The sequence below is a fragment of the Andrographis paniculata genome, unplaced genomic scaffold (assembly GCF_009805555.1).
Source record: "Andrographis paniculata isolate CXL003 unplaced genomic scaffold, ASM980555v1 Contig66END, whole genome shotgun sequence".
Taxonomy (NCBI): domain Eukaryota; kingdom Viridiplantae; phylum Streptophyta; class Magnoliopsida; order Lamiales; family Acanthaceae; genus Andrographis; species Andrographis paniculata.
This window is the reverse complement of record NW_026137602.1, coordinates 1,889,669-1,913,748: the sequence shown is the minus strand read 5'-3', so window position 1 is coordinate 1,913,748 and position 24,080 is coordinate 1,889,669. Positions and strand designations below refer to the sequence as shown.

Sequence of the window (24,080 nt, the reverse complement as noted above, 5' to 3'; positions counted from 1 at the left end):
ACGTGTCAACAGAGGAGAACTTGGTGGACGGTTGACAGCAGTTGTTGTAACCGACCAAATGGTGGTTCAAACCGCTTTTTTAAGGGGTTATTTAAGGATCCGGTGCTGTTTGACAAAAGGATCTTCAATCGACATCAAATTCAAGAGAATTGCTTTTGGGGATCACCACTTTATTTTCCAGTCTTTTATTTTATTTTCCCTATTTCATTTTATGTATTCTACAGTGTTTAGAGATTCCTAATCTCAGACACTCATCTATCAAATTCGAAGATATTTCTCTATTTTCGGATTTTACTTTTTATTGTTGAAAAATTACATCAACAGCAACATTAGCCAAAGTGATGCCAAGAATCCCCACTGAAAAATAAAACATATTAATATGCAAATTTCAGAATGCCAAAAATATGCAGAGATGGCATGATTGAATATGCCAAGGGATCGAAAAAATAAATAAAAAAATACATATAATAATGACATAGTAAAGGTAAAAAAAACAAGTAAACGATCATGTACATGTTAGGTTAAACGACTGGCATAAAAAATATTTTTTGCATGCCACTCTCTTCTAACTTATGGCGTCAAGTGCTCAAACAAGGATCTCATTCGTTTAAGTCCTTGCGAGGTAACAAGTAGCTTCAATGGAAAAGACACTCAACTATATCTTATGGAATTCAATGAGATTGAATCAAATTTGCCTCCCAAATGCTAGGAATATGGGGTAGGTCACACTCTTTAGAAAATTGCCGATGGAAAGGATGCGTTGTGCGGGGGATTTTTAGGATAATGGGCTGGTGCCAAACTATCATCGGAATAAGAACCAAAATCCTCGTCATCTCTTCACAAGTAGTATCATCACTGAAAGAATAATCAAGAGACTCAAACACTCCTCGATCAGAATGAACTGACGATGTGCATGAAGTACGCTAATTAGTTATGATACAACGATCTATTTTCTAAAATTGCAAAAAAAACAATATTTAATCTCGAGGTTTATTTGTCAAATAGGTTCAAATAAATTAAGCCATATGACAAGAAGATGGCCTATGTTATCCCGCAAAGATAAAATTAGAGAGAAAAAAGACTAGGCTTCAGATTCCATAAAGGATTATAGAAAACAAAAATAAAGATTAAAATAAATCAAAAACATACCTCGGAAACTAGAGTAGAGGTGATGGATGCCCGACTGGTGGTAGGGACGATCAGTGCCTAGGCCAGGGATGGATGTAGAACATATGAATAAATCTTCTAGATATATGCAGAAGTCGCCCAGACTGATGCAAAAGTCGTCCGGCTGATGTAGAAGCCGCTTGGACAGAATGCAAGGCGCTCGGACAGGTGCAAGCCTTACGTGATGAATTCAAAAGGTTAGGCGTATATTGTAGAATGGTTTGGGCGTATATTTAGATGTAAAGGCCTTATCGGATGTGTTGCAAATAGTTTGAGTGTACTTTTCAGAATGTTGGACGTTGCCATATATATTGTAGATGATTTAGCCATATTTTTCAGACTGTTTGGCGCTATAAGATATATTTTTGAAAAGGCTAGGTGCTATCATATATATTTTTTCAAAAAACTGGGTGCTACCAGATATATTTTAGATTATTCGAACATTATTAGATCTATTTAAGATGACCTAGGCATAATTTTCAGATGTTTGAGCATATTTTAAGAAGAAGTGGGATACCAAATATATTTTAGAAGGTGTGGACATATTATATTTAAGGAAAGGCTCCCAACTTTGATTAAAATATTATATTTATAATAAAAATACGATCTAATTTAAGAAAATTATAAAAATAATTTAAATAATAATAAATTGTGATTACTTATCTTCTGAAGGATTGCGTCGAAACGATGTATCAACATTTACATTTTATAGACAGAGTTTTATGTATTTATTGTAAATTCAATTAAAAAATCTTAATCAAAATGTTTTTTTTTTTGGCGATTTATTTAGTTTTTTTTACTTGTTTTTTAAATTTTTTTCTATGAAATGTGTTTGAAACAAATTACAAGTTTTTAATAAATCTAATTCTTTTAAAAAGAATCAAACCACATTAACAATATGTATATAATCCATTCGTTCCATGACGATTATGCCACTTTCTTTTGGGCACGGTTATTAAAAAAATGTGCATTAGAAAGTTACATGTTTTTAATTTAGTTAATATGAGATGTGTAATATAGTAAAATATATTTATTTATTTAAAATTTTATGAGTGAAATAGATATTTAAAAAAATTGGCATAAATGATTTTTGTATTTGGACGAATAATTTATGTAAATATTTGTAATAATACTATCTTTTTAAGAAAATAATTTAAATTACTTATAACAAATTATTTGTAATTACTTCAAATATAAATTAAAAATGTTTGTGTTTGATTGAATTTATTTAAAAAATTTTACTATTCACTAATTTTTCTTTTAAAAATATCAAATAAAGGTTTCATTTTTATATTATATTAAAAAATAATTTCACGTTAAAATTATTAAGTCAATATATATTTATATAATATCAAACAATAATTCAAATTAAAAAAAAATAAAGTAATATTCATACTTTAAATACCCAACCAAATAGGTCGTTGGAGTTCATTCACATAATTTTCCTCCTAAAAATATCAAATCAAAGTTTTTTAATTTTTTAGTATATTATATTAAAAGTTATTTTTATATCAAAATATCACATTAATATATATTTATCTAATATCTAATAATTATTCGAATTAAAAAAATTTACTATCAACATTTAAACCCCAACCAAACCCATTCTTAAGTTTATTCACTGAATTTTATTTTAAAAAAATATCAAATCAAACTCTTATTTTTATATTAACTACTAGATATAAGTGTATATACAAAGTATCAGATTAATATATATTTATATTTAAAAAAAGTAATTAAATTAAAAAAAAATCTTACTGTTCAAAATCCAAATTCAAAATTTAAACCTCCAACAAAATATGTATTTGTTCTATTTTTTCTTTTCAAAAATATCAAATCATACTCTTATTTTTTTATATTATATTAAAAATTAATTTTATATTCAAAATATCATTTCATACATATATTTATATATATCAAACAATTTATTTAAAATATAAAAAAATTATTAAAATCCAAACTCTAACCAAACAGGCCCGTTAGAGTCTATTTACCACTTTTTTCTTTTAAAAATATTCAAATTAAATTCGTATTTATTATTTTTATATTATATCAAAAATTGATTTCATAATCAAAATATTATATTAATACATATTTATATTAAATCAAAAAATTATTCAAATTATTATTTTTATTTTTATTATTTATGCAATCCAAATTCCAAATCTAAAACCAAATGCATTTTTAAAATTTATTAATAATGTAATTTTTTTAGAGAAATATTATATGTTAAATTATTTTTCATATAATATCTGAGCCGAGTTTTTTAAATTTTGAATCATGTTTATTTTTATCGGTTTTAATTAAATGTAATTAAAATAAAATTTTGAAATAATTGTGAGTAAAAAACTAATTAGATTATTTAGAATTAATTAAAATTTAATTGTAATAAAAATTCGGGTCAATTTTTGTCCCAATATAACTAAATTTATCAATTTTGGTCCAAATATATATATAAAAACTCATCAATTTTAGTCTAATTATAAACAATTCCGTTCAATATTAGTACCACCGTTCAAAATTTAACAGAAATTGCTGACATGGACATAACGGGGTTGATGTGGCAGTTGACGGGAAACTACACGACCGTATATCTTTCTATTTTGATTTAAAATTTTATTTTTTGTTATATTTAAAAAACTATTTTAAATTTAGAATAGTTATACAGTTAACATAGAAAAAATTAATAATAATCACATTTGTGTATTTGGATGTTTGTAAGATGAATGATTTTGATGAAAAGTAAATCTCAGACAAAATCTTTCAAATGAACATATCCCATAAATTTTTATATTTGAACTAAAATTATATTTAATTATATTTAGATTACTATTGGTTTTTATCCATTTTAAATATATCAACTATTCTAAATTAAAAATATTTTTAAAAAAAATATATATAAGAAACAAAAATAAAATTTTAGAGCAAAACAGATATAATGCCTAAACATGGTTATACACTTAATTATACACAGCTGTGTGTATAATTGCAAGTAGCAGTGTTGGTTTCCACTTCAGTTGTCAACCCCATTACGTCAATGTCAACAATTTCTCTTAATTTTCTAATGGTACACCAAAATTGATTGACATTGTTTATAATAAAATTAAAATTGATGAGATTTTTACATTGAGTAAAAAAAAAAAAAATTGATAAATTTTTATTATACTATATTCAAAATTAATTTTTTTTCTTTAAAATTAATTAGTTTTTATTTTTGATGACTAGATAAATCAAGAACCATGTGCGTTCTGCGGGTCTTTTCCCGATACTTTAATGGTAAATTGCAGCGTGATTTCTCTCATTTAATTTACAGAGTCAGCGTTGCATCAGCACGTTGAACTTATTCCTTTTTTATTTTTATAATTATTTTTCAAATCCTTAGGCGTCTTCTGTTTCCTCTAGATTGAGTGGAAGCGTTAGCATAAGCAAACATAACACAGGGACAGGTTTGCTGATTGGCATCAATCACCCAACTTTTCTCGAGAAGGTTAGGGAGTTCTCGGTTAGAAATGGCTGAAAGCAAAGTGGGTTTTGTGGGTTTGGACGAGGTTTCCTTAAAATTGGGAGCTTCTCTTCTTCGGTCTGGCTATGCAGCGCAAGCATTTGAGGTGTGGCGTGCCCTTTTGGGAATGCTCAATTATCTTTATTCATTGATTTCGTATGCAGTATTCGTGCTTTGATCTTTATTTAATAATTGTCTCGGAGGAGATGAAGATGAGAACTGAGAAAATTCTTGTGATGTAGTGGCAGTCAACTTTCAGTCGTCTTCTTTAATCTCTGCATTCCACGAAAGGTTTTGATTTGGATTTGGGGTTTGTGAATAGTAATAAATTGATTTGAAATACTGTTTGATGGAATATAAATAGGAGTTTGATGCTGTGTTTTGAATAAAATTTGATTAGATGGTTTTGAATGCGAAAATTTGTATGAATAATGCATGACTAAAACTAAACCTTAAAAAAATAGAATTATAAGGATTGAATAATAAGCGTTTGATTCGATGGTTATGAGGGCGAAAATTTGTATGAATAGTGCGAGACTAAAACAAACCTTAAAAAAATAGAATCATAAGCATTGAACCAGAACTAAACCCAAGAACATACCTACAACTGTTGGTGTCAAGACTCGATTTAGTGGTTCCCTGATGTTCTTCTAAGCACTTTTTGTCTGATGATGTAAACATTCTTTTCTAATAGAGGGAATAAAAAGGTTTTGAACTTTGCTACCTTCCTACCATCAAGGAGGTTAGCGGCTGTTTTTATGGAGAGATTATAGCTCCAGCAGTTATGCATATAGACCATATCCGTTATAATGTAAAATTATTTATATGGTTTTCATTGCTTTAATTTGATGGGATGATCTGTAGGAGTCGTTGGCAGGGTTCAGTTGAATTGGAATTTGAAATATGATTTGGAAGGAGATTTAAGAAGTCAAAACAAAATAATACATCTGTTCAATTGATGTGGAGTCTTGTGTTAGTTAGAGACTGAGCGTGGACTTCTGAATTGAAAAAGTCTTGAATCATAGTGATCGTAGTTGGTGAAATGTAGTGATATACAGATGATTGGTAATGCCTAGATAGAGGATACACAGGAAAAAGTAAATAATCCCGAAAATGAATGCCGTAATGATGGCTATTACGAGTATAAGTCAATATATATTTGCAAGAAGTTATCAAGACATCATAAAGGACTACTTTAGGAACTATAAATGATCATGTGTTTTCCTTTACTGTTTTTATACATTTAAATTGCCTTTTGATGAGGCTCTGTTTACTTGGGTTTGTTTGGTTTGGATTGGGTTTGGATTTTTTATTTGAGTTTTGGTTTAAATGGTATTTTGATATGATATTTGTGAGAGAAAACATTGTAATTTTTTTAGAAATTCTGTGAATTGAATAATGTGATTTTGGTTTGAAATTAAAACCAAATACACCCTTGGAGTTTGGTTTCAGTTTCTTTAATATGCAACCCCTACAATTTTCTATAAAAATACACTTTCATTTCACGAAACATCACATTCAAAGCACTATTTAATATGTAAATCCCACGATAATTTATGAAAATATGCTATTTCGTCTCAGAAAATCATTCAGACCAACGTTCAGTCCAAAATCCAAAATAAAAGCACAAAACTAAAACCCAAGTAGACAAACCTCAGTTTGGGTTAATTCTATGGTGTGATTTGTTTTTAAAGAACTTTCCATTGCAGGCGTCTAGTCAGTTAATGGACGACTTTGCAAAGCTAGGTGGTAAAAAGTGTTATAGTGTAAAGGAGGCAGGGCAAGGTACGGATATCATTCTATCTTTTGAGGGGTTCCAGCTTACATTTTCGGAATTTTCAGGAATAAAATTTGTCATCTTAATATGCTTTGGCTAGTAATCAATAAAAGTTTAGGTTTTACTATGTGATTCTAAAATTGATTTATGATAAAGATGATAAGTGCCCAAAGTAAAATCATGGATTCATGGTTTCCTGGACTTAAATTGGAGTGGTCTTTGCTGGTTAAGATGGATGGGCTTGACCATGTGCAAATCACAGAGGTGAAATCAATATACAAGCAACAAATATGAAACTGGACAGGGTGATCCAGAACTCAAATTCACTGATCTTAATCTTATCTTCTATTTGTATTGATTATCATTGAATGGTGCATTTACAATCTTCCTCTGAGTCTTGAACAAAGTAAATTCATCTTTCCTGTCAAGCAGAAAGATGCTTCTTGATTCAAACATATTCTGTCAGTCTAGTTCTCTTTCCTTGTGTAGTTGTTTGTACTTACACTATCCATATGTGTGTTCATGTGTGTGTGTGTGTGTGTTTGTGCAGATGTCAAAGCTTTGATCGTTCTTGTATCTCATGCTGATCAAATAAATGATCTTTTTTATGGTGATGCGGGCATTCTGAAAGGTCATCTCATGCTTGTGACAGGAGCATCTTTAGTAATTGGTATTCTTTCATTTTAAAGTGAACTGGTGTTTACTCTTTTCCTGAATTTCAGAATTGAGGAAAGACACAGTCATCATTATCCATTCGACCATACTCCCTGCACATATTCAAAAACTGGAGAAAAGTCTAAAAGGTATGCTTCATTTGATATGGTTAGTAACTGTCCTTTAATCTAATTCCAATTTATTCTACAATTACTTGTTCCCTAAGGTACATTAGACTGCAGTGGTTTGTGTCTTTCAAACCAGCTACATGAGATTGCACACCTCTTAATCTGTCTTATTCTACTGCATAGAGCTATAGAACTCTATTTCTTATCTAGTTAAGCAAACTGTGACTTAATTTCAGGTTGGCATATACTTTTCTCGCTAATCCTTGTAAACTATGCAGAAAATTGTGTCATAATTCCAGTAATAGTCATCTCATTTTCGAGACAAGCCAGAATCTTCTCTCTTTGTCTCTCTCTCTCTCTCTCTTTTTTCTTTGTTTTAAGAGAGAATAAATTAATATTATTAATGATACAAATTCAAGACAAAAATACCATAGATCCAAAAAGATGAAAGCTACAGTCCCGTAAGGGATGGCTTGGTAGTGTGGGGATAGACTCGTGACCGTGATGTCATGGGTTCAAACCTCCTAATGCCCCCGGGTCTTGTCTGCCACACGTTCACCTTGTGTTACTTGCTTTATCGGACTTAATTTGCAAGCTATTAGGTTCGACCGAAAATTTACCAAGAACGCAGTCGAATAGTAGCAGTTGTGGATTCCCATGTTATAAAAAAAAAATAAAAATGAAAGCTATAGATAAATTGATAGATCAATGTTTCCCCTAGCGTTGAGATTAGCAAATTCGTGTACCACCTATGTGTGATCTTAGGGTTAGAGCCATGAGTCCATGCAAGAGCATTTTTGAAATGCATTCAACTATAATTTTGGGAGGGGACAATGCTGGTGTTTTAAGAGTGTGAACAGTGACCAAAATCTCTTCTGCATTCGAATTCTCAAAGCCTTTGAACTTGGAAAGGATAGAGGAAATGACCTTTGTGGTCTCTTATAAGTACATTGTTACATTTTGGTAGAAATTCTGAGTCATTTATGAAGAATAAAATCAAAGTCTATTTCTAAGCATAGTAAAAAAGAATAAACTAATATTAACCTAGTATAACAGATAGACATGAACAATAACCACCAAATTAAAATAATATTAACTAAAATATTTATCTAAAATACATTTCAACATCCCCTTAAATTCAAGGTAATGTTGTAGAAGTTGACTTGAATTTGACAAAAGATACCGGGGGCAACATCCCATTAAACTCAAGGTAATGCCGTAGAAGCCAACTTGAGTTTGACAAGAGAGATCGGTGGCAACAGAGCCTCAATTTGGGCAGATTTCATAATTGGTTATCAACTTTAGATCATTCGACCCTTTGTCTTGGTGGTTTGCATCGGCAATCCTCTGTTGTAGTGGCAATGCTAAACCCTTAGGAATTAGGGTTTTGGTGGTGGCGATTCTCTATTGTGGAGGCGCTAAATCCTAAGACATTAAGGATGTGTTTGTTTGTGGGTTTAAGTTTTTGGGTTTGGGTTTTTGAATAGTAAAAAGTTAAATTTGAATAGTTGTTTGATATGATATAAATAGAGGGTGATACGGTGTTTTGAATGTAAAATAAATTTGTAGTATAATATAAAAAAAAAAAATTGTTTGATGTGATATTTTTTGAGGGAAAAAATAATCTGAATAGTAAAAACCTATGGTAAAACCTACAAAAGAACACAACCTAAGGTTTTGGTCTAATTAAGTTTTTTGTTGGTGGAGATCCTCTGTTGTGGTGGCGCCAAATCCTAAGAAATCAAGGTTTTGGCCATATTAGAATTTTTTGTGGCGGCGATTCTCTATCACGGAGGTGGCTAGCAATCCTTTGTCGCAGCAGAAACGATAAACCTTAAGAAGGTAGCAGGACAAATGATCGAAGACCGAACTAAAAGTTTGATCAAAAATAGGAAACTAACTTTACAAATAGTCACTGAAAAATTTGGGATTGGATGCCATACGCATCTTTACTTGCGGCTGTAGTTGGCAGCAATAAAAATATTTACTACATTGACCAGTTGTTGACTAGAGCAGGTGACTAACACGCGCCACTTTTGAAAACATTGTTTTGTGGCCAGTGTTGTCTTAGAGTCAAGAACATGGTGGTGGAAGCGGTGTTGATCGGATGTGTCGGAAAAGTGACTAGCGGACGCAACCGTAACGGGTTTGTTATATATATATATTAGTATCTAATTATATTGTGTCATTGATATCGAAGCAATTGACCATATGACCGGTAACCCGAGCCTTTTATCTTTTATTTGATTTAGTCATTCATCTATTACCCTTGGGGATGGTTCAACTGCGTAAGTTATTGGGGTTGGGATTGCTAATCCTCCATTGAGTCTTCCATTACAATTTGTATTATATATTCTTGGCCTTGCGTTTAATTTGATTTCTGTTAGCAAATTAACTTGTGACTTAAATTGTTGTCTCATTCTTTTCTGATTATTGTCTGTCTCAAGACTGTGCGACAAAAAAGATTATTGGTAGTGAACATCGTTCAGGAGGGCTCTATATAGTTGATATCTCTACACCTACTGGGTCTAAGTCCCACGTGGCATGTTTTGGTACCCATACTCCCTTTGAAGTTTATTGCCGATTTGGTCATCCCTCTATGTCCTTACTAAAACAACTACATTTTGAGTTTTTTTACGTCAAGTCTTTCGAATTTGAGTCATGTTAGTTTGCTAAGCTTGATCGTTTAGCGTTGTTCCTTGATCAAATAAAAGATCAGGTAGTCTGCTTGAGTTAGTTCTCTCTGATGTCTAGGGTTTTTGCCGGTTAGTGTCAACCGGGTTTTCAGTATTTTTTTTTTCTTTTGTGGATGACTTTTCTCGAATGATATTGGTCTACTTCATAAAATCTCGGTTGGAAGTCTTTTCTCATTTTCTTGCCCTTAGTGCCAAAATTAAAACTCAACTTAATGCTCAAGTCTGTTGCTTACGTAGTAATAATGCCAAAGAATATTTCTCTGATCGATTCAATCAATATGTGTGTCAGCATGGTATATTTCATAAGTCGTCATATGTTGATACACTCTCTCAAATGAGGTAGCTGAACGCAAGAACCGGCATCTCCTTGAGACTACTCGTGCTTTGTTGTTTCAGAGGAGGAAAGTCCTTAAGATGTTTTGGACAGATGTTGTTTCTACGGGTGCTTCTTAATTAATTCTGTCATCATGAGTCTTGGGAGTAAGACCCTTAACAAACTCTCTTTCCTTCTAAATCCTTGTTTCCCATTCCTTCTAAAATCTTTGGGTATCTATGCTATGGCCGGGATGTTGGGCCACACATTAATAAACTCGATCCTAGGTTTCAAAAGTGTCTTTTGCTTAGGTACTATCAGTTCAAAAGGGTTATGTGTGCTACAGTCCGGATCTTAACCTTTACATTGTCTCATTTGATTCGTTTTCATTGAGTCCACTACTTTTCCTTTCGGCTCTAGTACCCCTACATCCCTTCCAGATGATAATTGGTTAATTTATACAGTATCTCTATCTCAAGCTCCATATAAGCCTATTCCGTTTCCGCATGTTTACTTCTGTTGTCCCAGACCCTCTCTGCCATGGCCTGCACCAATTTCTTCTTTGTTTGCGGTTCATGATCCTCCTTTATAGTATGCTGATTTGCCGCCCACACTTCCCGAAGCTCCTGAGGACCTCTTTATTGCTAAACGTTAGTATGCCTATCCCATTGCCTATGTTATTTCTAGTGATCACTTATCGCATGGATCATATTTGTTTGTTTTCACTCTTATCTATTCCTAAATCTCTTTCTGAGGCGTTATCTCATTTTGGTTAGCGTGCCGCTATGATTGATGAAATAAATGCACTGAACTATCTTTCACACTCGTGAACTGACTTACCATACTATTAGTTCACGAGTGTTCCTACAAGCCAATGTTGGAAGGCTTTGGAATAAATTTTTGGGTAATTGAGGGGTACTCCAGGGTAGGGGTTATTGTATAAGAACTATGGGCACAAATGTTTTTTTTATGCTGATTGAGCAACCTCTAAAGTTGATCGTAAATCAACCTCTGGGTTCTGTGTATTTATGGGTGGTAACTTGGTTTCTTCAAAAAGTAATAAACCGATCAAGTCCAGAATCAGAGTATCGAGCGATGGCATATTCCGTATGTGAGATTACGTGGATTCGTCAGTTTTTTATTATTTATATTAAAAAATTTTAATAGAAGGATAATATATCAATTAAAAATAAAATTACAATATAATATTAAATTATTTGTATTTTTAAATTTTATAAATTATATTAAGTAATTTTAGTATAATTAAAAAATTCATATACTGTTACTTAAAATTGGTATCTCAATTTTAAATATAAATTATAAATAATAATAGTTTTTATTAAAATATAATAGATAAATTAATTAGTTTTATATTATATTATATTATATTATTCTTATTATTATTATTATTATTAAAGATAAAACATTAAATTGTTTCTGCTTATTTCAGAAGCTACCCCTCTAAAAAATGGAGCTTCAAAAGTTGCTTCTGTTTTTGGATAGAAGCTAATGCAAACAAGTACAAACTGTTTTTTTTAAGAAGTAGAAGCCAAAAGTTCATACCAAAAACCAATCCAAACGGGCCCTTAGTCATTGTAACAAGTTGGGCAGGACAAATATCTATGCTCCAACTTGAAGGGGAGTATTATATATACAGTGTTTGATATATATATATATATATCAATTAGTATATAATTATATTATAGGCCTTTGAACCCAAATAGTTTAGGGTTGTACATATATATATATATATATATGTAATTTTACTATATTTTTCAAGTTAGTGAAATAAACTTACCTTAACAGAGTTAAATATTTTGGAGTGATGTGTATCTCAGATTTGAGAGGCAATTCTATGGGTACATTCTGGAGACAACATGACTAATTTCATATTACATTTGACGAGAAATTTTGATTTGTTTATTAATAATGAAATCAGAGAGAAGGGGTAGAGTCAAATAATAGCAAACCAATTTAATATGCATGAATAATGACTACCAAATATAAATAATAATAATTAAAATATTTATCTAAAATATATCTTAATATTTTTATATATTGTTTTTTGGGAGAAATCCTGACTTGTTTATTAATAATGAAATAGAAGCCTATTAATAAGTATCATACAAAAAAATAAAAACTCAAATAATAACAAACTAAATCCAGCAAACATGCATGAACAATAACTACCCACTGTCCCCCATTCATTGTTGTCCACGAGAAAGCTTCGCATGGTGGCCTATATCCCCTTTACACGTAAGGGGACGTGTTGTTTGACTTCCGTTATGTAAATAAAAAAATAAAAAAATGAGGAGGTGTGTGGTTGATTTCTGTTTGTAGATAAATAAATAAATAATGCTGTATCTCTAACAGTTTATTCTTTTAAGTGAGACGATCATTTACATCATTTCACACTTATGCTAATAGGTATGATTGGTATAGTTAAGTGATATATGGTTGCTAGAGATTTTGAATCATTTAAAACTATTTGCTTAAAAGAGTAAAGTCTCTTTTATAATAGTTACAAGATTTTTAATCTTATGGAGGCTAAACTCTTAAAATATACCCTTATGAATAAAATCCCTTTTCAAAATTTGATGGTGGGTATTTGAACATGATACTTCTATGTGTGAAACAATGTTGGACAATCTCACTATAAGCATTAGTTTTTACTCTTATGGTTATTTTTTTCTCTTGTGTGTTTATGTTTTGGTTTTGGGGTGAAATCAGTATTGGATGTGATGTTTTGTATATAAAATTAGTGTGTTTTTATAGGGAACTGTATGGTTCTATAGCAAAAGAAAAAAAACAAAAAAACAAAAAACCCTTGATCATGTTTCTCTTGGTGTTTTTCCGTATGTGGCCTACAATATTTATTGCAGAGTAAGTCTGTGATCATGTCCTTTCTATCCTACACAAGGGAATTCATGTCTCCTGCACGGGTGTGTGAAAATCTTTATGAATTGTAAATGTATTTACAGTCATCCGACACCTCCCCTGCATGGCTGTGTAAGAATGCCCAAAAAGTTATATTTTGGGCTATTATCTTACAAGTATCTGCATGTCCCCTGCATGGAAAGCTCAGTAACATTTGTTTGGCTGTGACATGTAGTCAATTTTAAGCCTATGACTCTGTTTTACTCACCTACCTGTTAGATTCTTTAATTACTTTTGTGTTTTATCCATTGTATTGATTATAAGCGACAGGGTGTGTTTGTTTGGGGTTTGGATTTTGAGTTGGGATTTGAATAGTAAAAATTTTGAATTTGAATAGTTGTATGATGTGATATAAATAGGTGTTGATGTGATGTTTTGAATGTAAAATTAATTTTTAGTATAATATAAAAAATAAAAAATAGGTATTTGATTTCATGTTTTTTGGGGGGGAAAAGTTGTGATGAATAATGTATTTAAAATCCAATCCCCCAAACAAACACACCCTAAGAGATCTCCATACTTATCGCAGATTCAATTGTAAGGTATGATTGATGTTTAATTTCATTCAATGGACATATCAAAAAAATCTAATTTCTTTACAAGGTTTTGCTCAAAGTAGAAATATTTTCTACTTTGACATAATCTCCAATTATTAATTTTGTTATCAACTTATATATATTTAAATAAATATAAACAATTTTCAAAACTATCAAATTAGGGTACTTATTACCTATCACATCACTACCTATTAGAGCTATAAGACCAAAACTATAAACCCAAGGGAATACAAAATCTCAAATCTTTTTACTAAAAAAAAACAATGAGAGAACCAATTTACAGCCACAAAAAGATAAATGAAACCCATAGCTCCTTGTTTTGGAAAGAAGTCAACCAATTCATTTGATGTGCAAGAGATGTGATGGAAGGTGAGACTGGAAAATCTATAGATATGGTGACATAGGTTGTTGTTGTTTGAATTAAGCTCAAGGAGGGGCCACACCATGGATCCAATCAGTCTATTTTGTTAGTTGCACCCAAAATAAATATGAGGAAACGGGCCTCTAGTCAAGGAAAACATGCTCAAGGATATGATAGATAGCCAATAACATTTGATTATGCAATCACGGTATATCTTGAGAGGATGAAGATGGTATGTCCAAAATGGTCATCATGATTGCACCAATACAGGCCAGACCTGGTTTTCCGAGTGCTGACCCACCTAAGTTGATTTTTCACCAACCATGGAGTGAAGGAGTCCAAGCGATCAATGGTCGTATGGAGGACTTCTTTTTCTGCACCAAAGTGATGTCTTGCAGATTTTTTACTAAGGAAGCTAGGGGTGTGATAGGGTGAGGGAAGTTTTATGGTACCAATCACCAAAAAATAAGTGAATCTTGAAAATGATCCAACTTTAGTGGATCTTATTGCTTGGCCCTAAGAATCCTTTTCGAAGTGCTCTACTATTCTAGGGTTTGCTTACATAGGTTTGGTTTTGAGTGTCGGTTTGAATAGTGGATTTGATATGATGTTTTGTAAGAAGAAATAATATGTTTTTATAGGAAATCATTAGGGTATCATAGTAAAGAAACTGAATCAAACTCTAAGTAAGCAAATCCTTATGCTTTCTAAGGTCTCAGTATTTTTTAGTATGTCTCACTAACCGGTCTTAATGTTTGGCGATATGCTCTCTCGCTTCATTCTAATGTATCTCCCTATATCTGGTTTCTTGTCACATCCTCTAATTTCCAAAACAAATGTAAGAATATATTATTCCTTTTTATTTATAAGCCAACTAAATCAGAGGTTTCAGTATCACATAATAGTCATGAATGCCCTTGTCAATATTCACTTTTGGAAATATCAAAGGGAATAAAGGTTACTCCTTGATGGTGTGAACAACTAGAGTTGATAGCATTCCTTTCAGGCTCTCACTTTTTTTTTTTGTACATATTTTCTCTCTATAATATATTTTATGTTTTCATTGTAGAGGATTACCAGATGGAAACTGTTGTTGATATGTATGTGTTGAAAATAACAACAGAAATTTACGATGAACAATTCATGGTAGGAGTGGATCTATTTTTATTTATTTTCATCTCAGATTCCATATTTTGGCTGGCCAATCATTTTCCTTTGTTTGGCCATTGATCATCAGATTATTTCTTCTGGGCGGTTGGAATCTACTTCTCAGGAACAACCCTTTCTTTCCGGTTCAGTTTCTCCTGTCTTCTTTTGGTTGTTTGTATCAGATTCTGATTGGCATTACTCTGAAATAACAAGTTTTTATCTGACTTTTTGAGCCCATGTTTTGTTTTGTTGACAGCAATGTGCGAAAAGCTTTTCTTATTTGAGGGTGATATCGGTTCAGCTAGGTATGTTTTCTCCTCGATTGCCTGGTTTTTTATTTGTTTCTTTGTTTTTCCTCTTTTGGTGCACATAATGCTTCTTGCATGTAATCACTAAATTAGCGCAATTCTTACCCAATGGATTATGCTCTCAGACCTTTTGCTTAGCTGCATGGTGTGTCATGGTCTTCCCTTAGCGTTTATATATTTGTATGAGTTACATCTTCGCTTATTTTTCTTGATCTTTCTGATCGTATTAAGATATTTTATTTATGATAGGATTGCATGCCTTGTTTTGGCAAAGTGCATGTTGTGTGTATTCTGTATTGTGTGCCATTGATCTAAGATTATTTTTTCTGCATGGCCAATATATGTTTTTGTTCTGTTGAAAACATTAATTAATCAATATTGGCATACAATGTACTTACTATTAATTTCCTTGAATTTCCTTTGCACAAATTTATTTTGAAGCTGCTGATATATTGGAGTTAATATTGCTGCTCATGATTCAATGTTGTGGTTATACTTAGGTCTTCCTAATTTACTTGCAGTAAAGCTAAAATGGTGATTGAGCTTCTTGAAGGAATTCATTTTGTAGCTTCACTAGAAGCTTTATCACTAGGTTCTCATGCTGGGATCCATCCATGGATAATATATGATATCATCTCTAATGCAGCTGGAAATTCATGGTAACTAAGCATTTCTGTCTGATTTCTCTTGAAATTAATATCATACTCCCTTTGTTAAGAATCACTGTTCCATAGGTGCTCTCCCATAGTTAACATCTATCTAGTATGGAGACTATGCAGCACATACTACATATTTTGTGAAGGCTTTTTGCCATCCTGTGCACCATGGCTCCTGGGGGTAGTATTTAAGCATGTGGGCAGGGGGGGGCTCGGGGGTGTTAGTGAACAATATGCATTTATTTGAAACCCAATCACACTATAGCTTCTACATTTTGTTGAAGTTCAAATATTTAATGAAAGCTTCTTGCATACAATCACTAAATAATGTTTTTAAAATGTAAAGTAAGGGTTTTTTTGCCCACACTTTTTTTCCGATACGATTACTAATATATATATTTTATTCTCTCATAAAATTCAACATTCAAAATAAAATATTACTTTTTATATTACCGACATAATTCTCTATATCTCAAATAAAAAAAAAATTCAAATCAAAACACTAAACAAACAAACCCAAAGAAAATCATCTTACTAATAAGAACTTAATAACGAAAAAAATATAGATTTGATAGTTATTATTTAGGCATATCTATCATATTAAGTTGTTATTATTTAGATATATTTACTAATTAGGTTGTTATTATTTAGATATATTTACTAATTAGGTTATTATTTGAGTTTATTTTTTTGTATAAGGTTTATAAATAGACCATAATTTTATTGTCAATAAATATCTTAAAAGAATTTCTCAGAATGTAACATGGTATTAAAGCCACGCTTTCTCCCGGTACATCCCGGTAACTTGGAATGTACCCGGAGGATTGCATTTCGAGTCTAAGATCTACTACCGCTTCCAAAATATACACCTCATTCTACTCTTACCTATGTCATTTTTCCAATGCATCTGAGCTATACCATCACCGCCACTATATTCCTATTTGACATACACTTGCCACCAAATATCCTCGTTAGAAACAACGCATGTGAGTTGACTGACGTGGTCAACGCCAGTCAACATTGGTCAACTCGGTCAACAGTTTTGCTGCCACCGATTTTAGCCACGTGTGAAGATGACCTAGTGTCCGATTGCTAGAATTTTGCGGCGGTAACATGGGAATATTTTTAACTTATTTGTCAAGTTTTTAGTTTTGATCAAAGTTGTTACGTCATAGCCTAGTCGTCCTGGCAGTGATGATACACCGCCAGAATAGGTAGCCTCGCCGCCCGGCAAGGCTGGCGGGATGGCGTCGCCAAAGCGACGCCTGGACGCCTAGGCGACGCCATACGGCGATTTGGACCCTAATTATTCTTAAAACTCAAGGTTAAACCAATCCAGCCCTAAACCCAATCCTGAAATTCAGACCTAGAACTTAACCTTACCTTCGTGTTAGTCTCGCTTAAGTCTCTTTCGCTGCCGCCATCTCCACCGTTTTCACTTTTGTCTTCTTTCGTCATTGTCGCTTCAGGTAAGAATTGTGTTTTATGTAGTTTAATGAGTAAATACTCTGTAGTTAGTATATTATATGTATATATATATAAATACTTAGTGCAGATGCAGACAGAATTATTTTTTAATATTTGCACTGCAGTATATATAGAGTGTGTTTGTTTGGGAGATTGGATTTTAAATGCACTATTCATTCCATTTTTTCCTCCAAAAAAATATCAAATCAAACACCTATTTTTCATTTTTTATATTATACTAAAAATTAATTTTACATTCAAAACATCGCATCATCACTTATTTATATCACATCATACAACTATTCAAATTCAAAATTTTTACTATTCAAATCCCAACTCAAAATCCAAACTCTCAAACAAACACACCCATAATTAAATGCTGAGTGGAGGACTGCAGTGTCATCATAGTTGCACAACTTGCACTGCACTATTTAGGGTGTGTTTGTTTGGGAAATTGGATTGGATTTACACTATTTATCCAATTTTTTCCCTCCAAAAACATCAAATCAAACATTTTTTTTTCATTTTTTATATTATACTAAAAATCAATTTTACATTCAAAACATCACATCATACCATTATTCAAAGTCAAAATTTTTACTATTCAAATCTCAACCTCAAAATCCAAACACCCAAACAATCACACCCTTAAATGCAAAATGCATTTTTTTTTTGTTTTAGTAATATATATATATATATATAGTAAATGTATAATATACTAGTGTTTACGTGTAGACTGTAGGGTTTACATGTAGGTACTAGGTAGTTCTTTGTTTTTTTGTTTATTTTATAAGTTCTATTTTAACTTCTTTTATTTTATTTATTTTATTTTTAAGTATATTTGATTTTTTTATTATTTAATTCTATTCGTATTTTAGTAATTGACTTATATATTTTAATTTATATTTTTTTGTACTAGTTTTAATTTAATAGCCGATAACAAAAATGTCCAAGATTTGAATAGCAAAGATTTAATTGGATGCTCTATTTATCAAATGCATTCTGGGGTCAAGAGGTTGTAGAAACATTTAGTTGGGAGCTACGGCGATGTTGTTAAGTGCCTTAACACCACATAAGAAATTCGTGAGGAAATACATAAAAAATGATGAATAAAGCATCGCGGGGTACTACCGAATTTGATTATATTGAGGATACCGAGGACAATGAGGAGTTAGAAGAGAATTAATTTACGGTGCTACAAATTTATCTTCCAAGCCTTCAGTGCATCAAAGTTAAGGAACAATGAGCAAAAGAAAGTTGACTCGATCAACTTTAAAGTTTTCTGAACCTCCGAGAGTTGGAAAACAAAGTAAGTCAATTGTTGCATGATTCGAAAAGACACCCGAAGAGATTGTTAAAGAAAGACATATGGGCAGTTATGTTTTGAAAACCATCGAAGCTTCTACAAAAGGAAAAGAGGAAACAAAAGAAGTGCAAAGGCATATTGCCAATTTTTTTCTATGAAAACGACATTCCATTAAATGCTTTCAAATCAAGAAGTTACGAAATTATGGTTTAAGACCTCCTAGTTATCATCAGTTGCTGGAACCATTTTCTTGATGATGCCGTAAATGTAACAAATAAGTTGAAAGAAAGGCACATGGAAGCTTTTAAGCAATATGGGTGTCACTTGATAAATCTTTTTGTCAACAGTCCAGAGAGTGACTTTTTTCTTGGAGTCTATTGATGCATAAGCTGAGTCAAGAATGTTGGCTTGCCTGCTTGAAAAAAAAATGTTGAAGAAATTGGCTAGAAACATATTGGGCAAATTGTAACGGATAATGGAGAAAATTATAAATCGGCGGGAAGATTATTAGAACAACGCATTCCTGGTCCTTTTTAGGCACCTTTTGCATCTCATTGTATCGATTTTATGCTAGAAGACATTGGGAAAATGAATGAATTTAAACTCTACATTCAAAAGGTTAGGGATGTCACCACTTTTATTTATCGACATGGAAAAATTCTAAGTGCAATGAGGGAAAAGACAGGGGCAGAGATCTCGTGAGGCCGGCGACTACCCAATTTGCTACCGCATTTCTCACTTTGCAGAGTTTAAACAAACATAGGAATGAATTGAGGCGGTTATTTGTGAGTGATAATTGGAGCGATAATAAGGTGTCGAAAATGTCAAAAGGCAAAAAGTGATGGAAACCATTCATTCATAGAAAATTTGGGATCAGGTAGAAGATTGTTTACGAGCAACACTCCCTCTTTTGATTGTTTTGAGGATAGTTGATGGTGATGAAAAGCCAGCCATGCTTGAGCTTTCTTCGGTTATGAATTACGCGAAGAAGAAAATAACTGAATCTTTTACGAGCAACAACAAAACAAGGTTGTTGGCCAAGTTGATGGAAATAATTGAGGATCAATGGATCAATCAAATGGAGGCGAAGTTATATGGGGCAGCACTATTCCTAAATCCTTCAAAATATTTTGAATTGAAGATAAGTGATCCCGTATTTGCTCGTAAGCAACGCAACTGTTTAATGATGTTCCAGAAAAGATGGTTAAAAAGAAGAGTTGATGGATAAGATTAGTGGTCAAGCAGATGATTACGATAAAATTCGATGAAGCTTTGGCCGTCAATTGACAATCAAACACCAAATGCAAAAGAGTCATCGTAAGATTTTTTAACATAGATATATATATTTATTTTCTATGAAACTTAATTTCAAATTTTAAATATATTCTTTATATATATATATATATTAGTTGATTGGTGGGATGCATATAGTGGTGACAACGAAGAACTTCGATTACTTTCTTTACGGACTATTAGTCTATATTACTCTTCTGCCTGTTGTGAGCGCAATTGAAGTACATTTGAATTTTTAAATTTACTTATATTAATATTTAAGTAATAATCTTCAAATTTTGATAAAAATTTTTATTTTTATATTTATACCAATAAAAGAAATAGACTAAAGCACCAAATGCTAAATGATTTGGTGTATGTTCAATACAATCGAAATATTGCACATCGCTTTCAAAATTGGCGGAAAGAAGGAAGCAATTATAATCCCTTAGTTCTTTAAGAATTTCAATGGGACAATGAATGACTTGATAATTCTTGAGATTTGGTTTATGAAGATAGAGATCTTGAGTGACATTATGTTGATGAAGCTGTAGGTGCTTCAAGAAATCTCAATAATTCCAACCTTCATAGTAGAGGTGTTGGTGAATCCGCAGGTCCGCCCATCATGTATGACCGTCGGCATGGCTCTTCTATCAGACGTTTGGCAAATGATGATGAAGAAAATGATGAAGATGATGAGATGAACACTAAAGACTAATGTGAATTTGAGAAATTTGAGAAATTGAGGGTTTTTTTTGGTGTTTTGCAACTTTCATATTTTGACATGTTGGTATTTTAGTATTTTGATGGTTATGTTTAGTACTTTGATATTTTATTTGAAATTTAGTAATTTGATGTTGTAATTTTATATTGTATAATTAAATATTAGAAACTTATAATAGGCAAGTCGCCATATTGCTATATTGTCGCCATTTCGGGCGCCGTGTTGCCTAGGCAATATAGCAGTCCGATGGCATCGTGCCTAAATCCTTGTCGTAACAACCTTGGTTTTGATAAGATTTTTGGTCTGATATTTAATTATATGTCTGGAATTTCTGCCTATTAAGGTTTATTTTCTTAGGGTAACGACAGAGGATCGCTGCCTGCGGCGGCTACGATAGAGGATCACTGCCATTAAAAATCTTTATTTGGTCAAAACTTCAATTTATTAGAGTTTCCACATTGGCGCATTCCCGCGACAGAGGATTGACGTCACTGAAAACCTTAGTTTGGCCAATATTCTAATTTCTTAGGGTCTAGCGTCCCACCTCGATAAAGAATCAATTTGAATGTTGATGTCCAGTTATGAAGTTCGTCTATTTTCAAAATCCAACTTTTGCTTCTTTTGCCAAACTCGAGTTGGCTTCTATCACCAACTTGAGTTTGAGACGGAGTGTTAGAAATATATGTTAGGTAGATATTTTAGTTGATATTATTTAGATTTGATAGTTATTATTTAGGAATATATTTTATATTATGTTGTTATTATTTAGATATATCCACTAGATTATGTTGTTATAATTTGAGTTTATTCTTTTGTATAAAATCTATAAATAGACCTTAATTTGATTATCAATGGGCATCTCAAAAGTTTCTCTCATAATGTAATAATAATAATAAGTAAAAGAAAATTGAAATTTATCTTCTCATAGTAGAATTGGTTGAAATTTTGAAATCTTGAATGGGAAGGAAAAAGATTGCACTGAGAAGCCAGAAGGATATATCCTTGGATATTGAGGCTCACAATTTTTGTTAATTAATTTTTTACTTCAACAAGAAAGTAAAATTACAGAGTTAAGTCCCACACTCCCACCTAATGAGCTTGTGTTGCAAGCCTTAGTAACGGTTGTATAAATGATTCACCTTTTTTTTTGTCTTGGTCATAAACAATTTATTTTTCTCCTATCACTTTTGATTCTATGCGATTTTAACTTCATGATCATCATATGGCTTGACCTGGGTGCTTTAGTATTCATCTCATATTTTCATTGCTTTTGCAGGGTTTTCAAAAATTATGTTCCCAATTTGTTGAGGGATAACCAGTCCATTCATCTACTTGGTGCTCTTCATCAGAACTTGGTAAAATATAAAAAATTGCAATTGCATTTCCTGTCATCGCTACAGAGTCGTATTATTTTATATGCTGCATTGTCGACTTGTATTATTATCCAGGTGTTTGGTATTTCTGGGATATCTTTGACATTTCAAGCATTATCTGGTTCTCATGATTTTCCAATTACATTCTAGGGAGCAGTATTGGATACAGCAAAATCACAAATATTTCCACTTCCACTTTTAACTGTTGCGCACCAACAAATCCTTGCAGGTACTGTGTAACATAATGTTTGTGATGAGTTTAATTGCAATACAATTTAGAGAATGGAGAGTAATTATTTTACGCCTGTTTTCTGCTTGTTTTGTCAGGATCTTCACATTTATTGATGAATAATGACAACACAACATTGCTAAAGGTAAACTAGAAGTGGAAAATTTCTATATAGTCTTTCACCCCTTCTATTCTCCAAAACTGTGAGTATTTATCTCCAATTGAAATATATGCAACAGGTCTTGGAAAAGTTATATGGAGTGAACATCACAGATGCAGCAAATGCAAAAGCATACAATCCAGAGGAACTGGCTAGTCAATTATCTGCCAAATCCAAAACTGTAAAGCGAATTGGATTTATTGGGTTAGGAGCAATGGGATTTGGCATGGCAACACACTTGTTAAAATCCAATTTCACGGTGTTTGGTTATGATGTAAGTCTTCAACTCCTTAACATTCTTAATATTGACCTTGATGAGAATAAATATGACCTACCTGACTGGATATACATCATATGCCTCATTGCGATTTCCCCTGTGCTACTGTATCTGAAGAACTGATAATGGCTTGACCGACCTTTTTCTGTAATGGCTTGGCCACGTTGCCATAGAAATTTCTGTGAGCTTGGATTATAGCCAAGACTAAAGATCAATTGTTCTAGTAATGGTAATTTGTCTTTTGTGAGTAGGTGTATAAACCTACGCTGTCTCGATTTGAAATTCAAGGTGGTATTGCAGCAAGCAGCCCAGCAGTGGCGTCCAAAGGTATTATTCTTGTTGAAGAAACTTTAAAATGCATGCAACATTTCTCTATTGGCAATTTTGTTTATTGTCATGGTTTCAACATTTCTTATGATGTCTTGCTCTTTGTCCAACCTTCTGATGAGTGAGTTTAAGCTTAAATAGACATGGTATTAAGGCAGAAAGAGTGATCGTAAATGCCTAGGCATACTAAGCTTCTTTGTACACACAGAAACCAAAATTGAAACTGTCTTATATTACATCATTGTCGATTTTAATTCGTACAGTATTTTGCTTAGATTTTTCTACTGAATGTGCTGGTGATCAAATATCACATGTAATTTTAGCATGCCATATCGGTGTCCTTGAAGTTCAAGGATTTCCATGGACACACCTTTTTTATTGAGTGCAATGTTTACTACATCATTTCATCTAGGTATTTCATGAACTTGTACTAGACACTTACTAACCTCTTGTGCTCATGGGTTGCATGCTGCTAACATTTCATCATCTCCAGATGTTGATGTTCTGGTTATAATGGTTACAAATGAATACCAAGCTGAAAGCGTTTTGTATGGGGATAATGGTGCAGTGTCTGGTAAGTGTCTCTATTTACTTTTACATGAACAAGGAACAGGACTGACTGTTTCTGATGTTGCAGCCCTCCCATCTGGAGCTACTATTGTTCTTTCTTCCACTGTTTCTCCAGCATTTGTCAGCCAGCTAGAACAAAGATTGCAAAGTAGGTTCAGCATATTCTCTTG

The 24,080-nt window shown here is 32.3% G+C and overlaps 1 protein-coding gene across 3 annotated transcripts in view; it reads left to right on the top strand.

The window, feature by feature from the left end:
• Nucleotides 1-4,506: 4,506 nt before the first annotated feature.
• LOC127262938 (uncharacterized) overlaps nt 4,507-24,080 on the top strand; it is a 34,827-nt gene continuing 15,253 nt past the window's right edge. Inside the window, exons 1-15 of one of the 3 annotated variants that reach the window (XM_051291807.1) lie at nt 4,507-4,775; nt 6,379-6,454; nt 6,997-7,077; nt 7,169-7,249; nt 15,162-15,238; nt 15,330-15,384; nt 15,498-15,546; nt 16,071-16,208; nt 22,251-22,329; nt 22,498-22,576; nt 22,675-22,721; nt 22,816-23,010; nt 23,265-23,340; nt 23,834-23,914; nt 23,978-24,058. In XM_051291807.1, coding sequence (XP_051147764.1) covers nt 4,677-4,775; nt 6,379-6,454; nt 6,997-7,077; nt 7,169-7,249; nt 15,162-15,238; nt 15,330-15,384; nt 15,498-15,546; nt 16,071-16,208; nt 22,251-22,329; nt 22,498-22,576; nt 22,675-22,721; nt 22,816-23,010; nt 23,265-23,340; nt 23,834-23,914; nt 23,978-24,058 — 1,294 coding nt within the window. In that variant the 5' untranslated portion in view covers nt 4,507-4,676. Of the gene's footprint in view, nt 4,776-6,378; nt 6,455-6,996; nt 7,078-7,168; nt 7,250-9,288; nt 9,375-15,161; nt 15,239-15,329; nt 15,385-15,497; nt 15,547-16,070; nt 16,209-22,250; nt 22,330-22,497; nt 22,577-22,674; nt 22,722-22,815; nt 23,011-23,264; nt 23,341-23,833; nt 23,915-23,977; nt 24,059-24,080 lie in introns of all 3 variants that reach the window. The other 2 variants (XM_051291809.1, XM_051291808.1) reach the window with 2 other exon arrangements.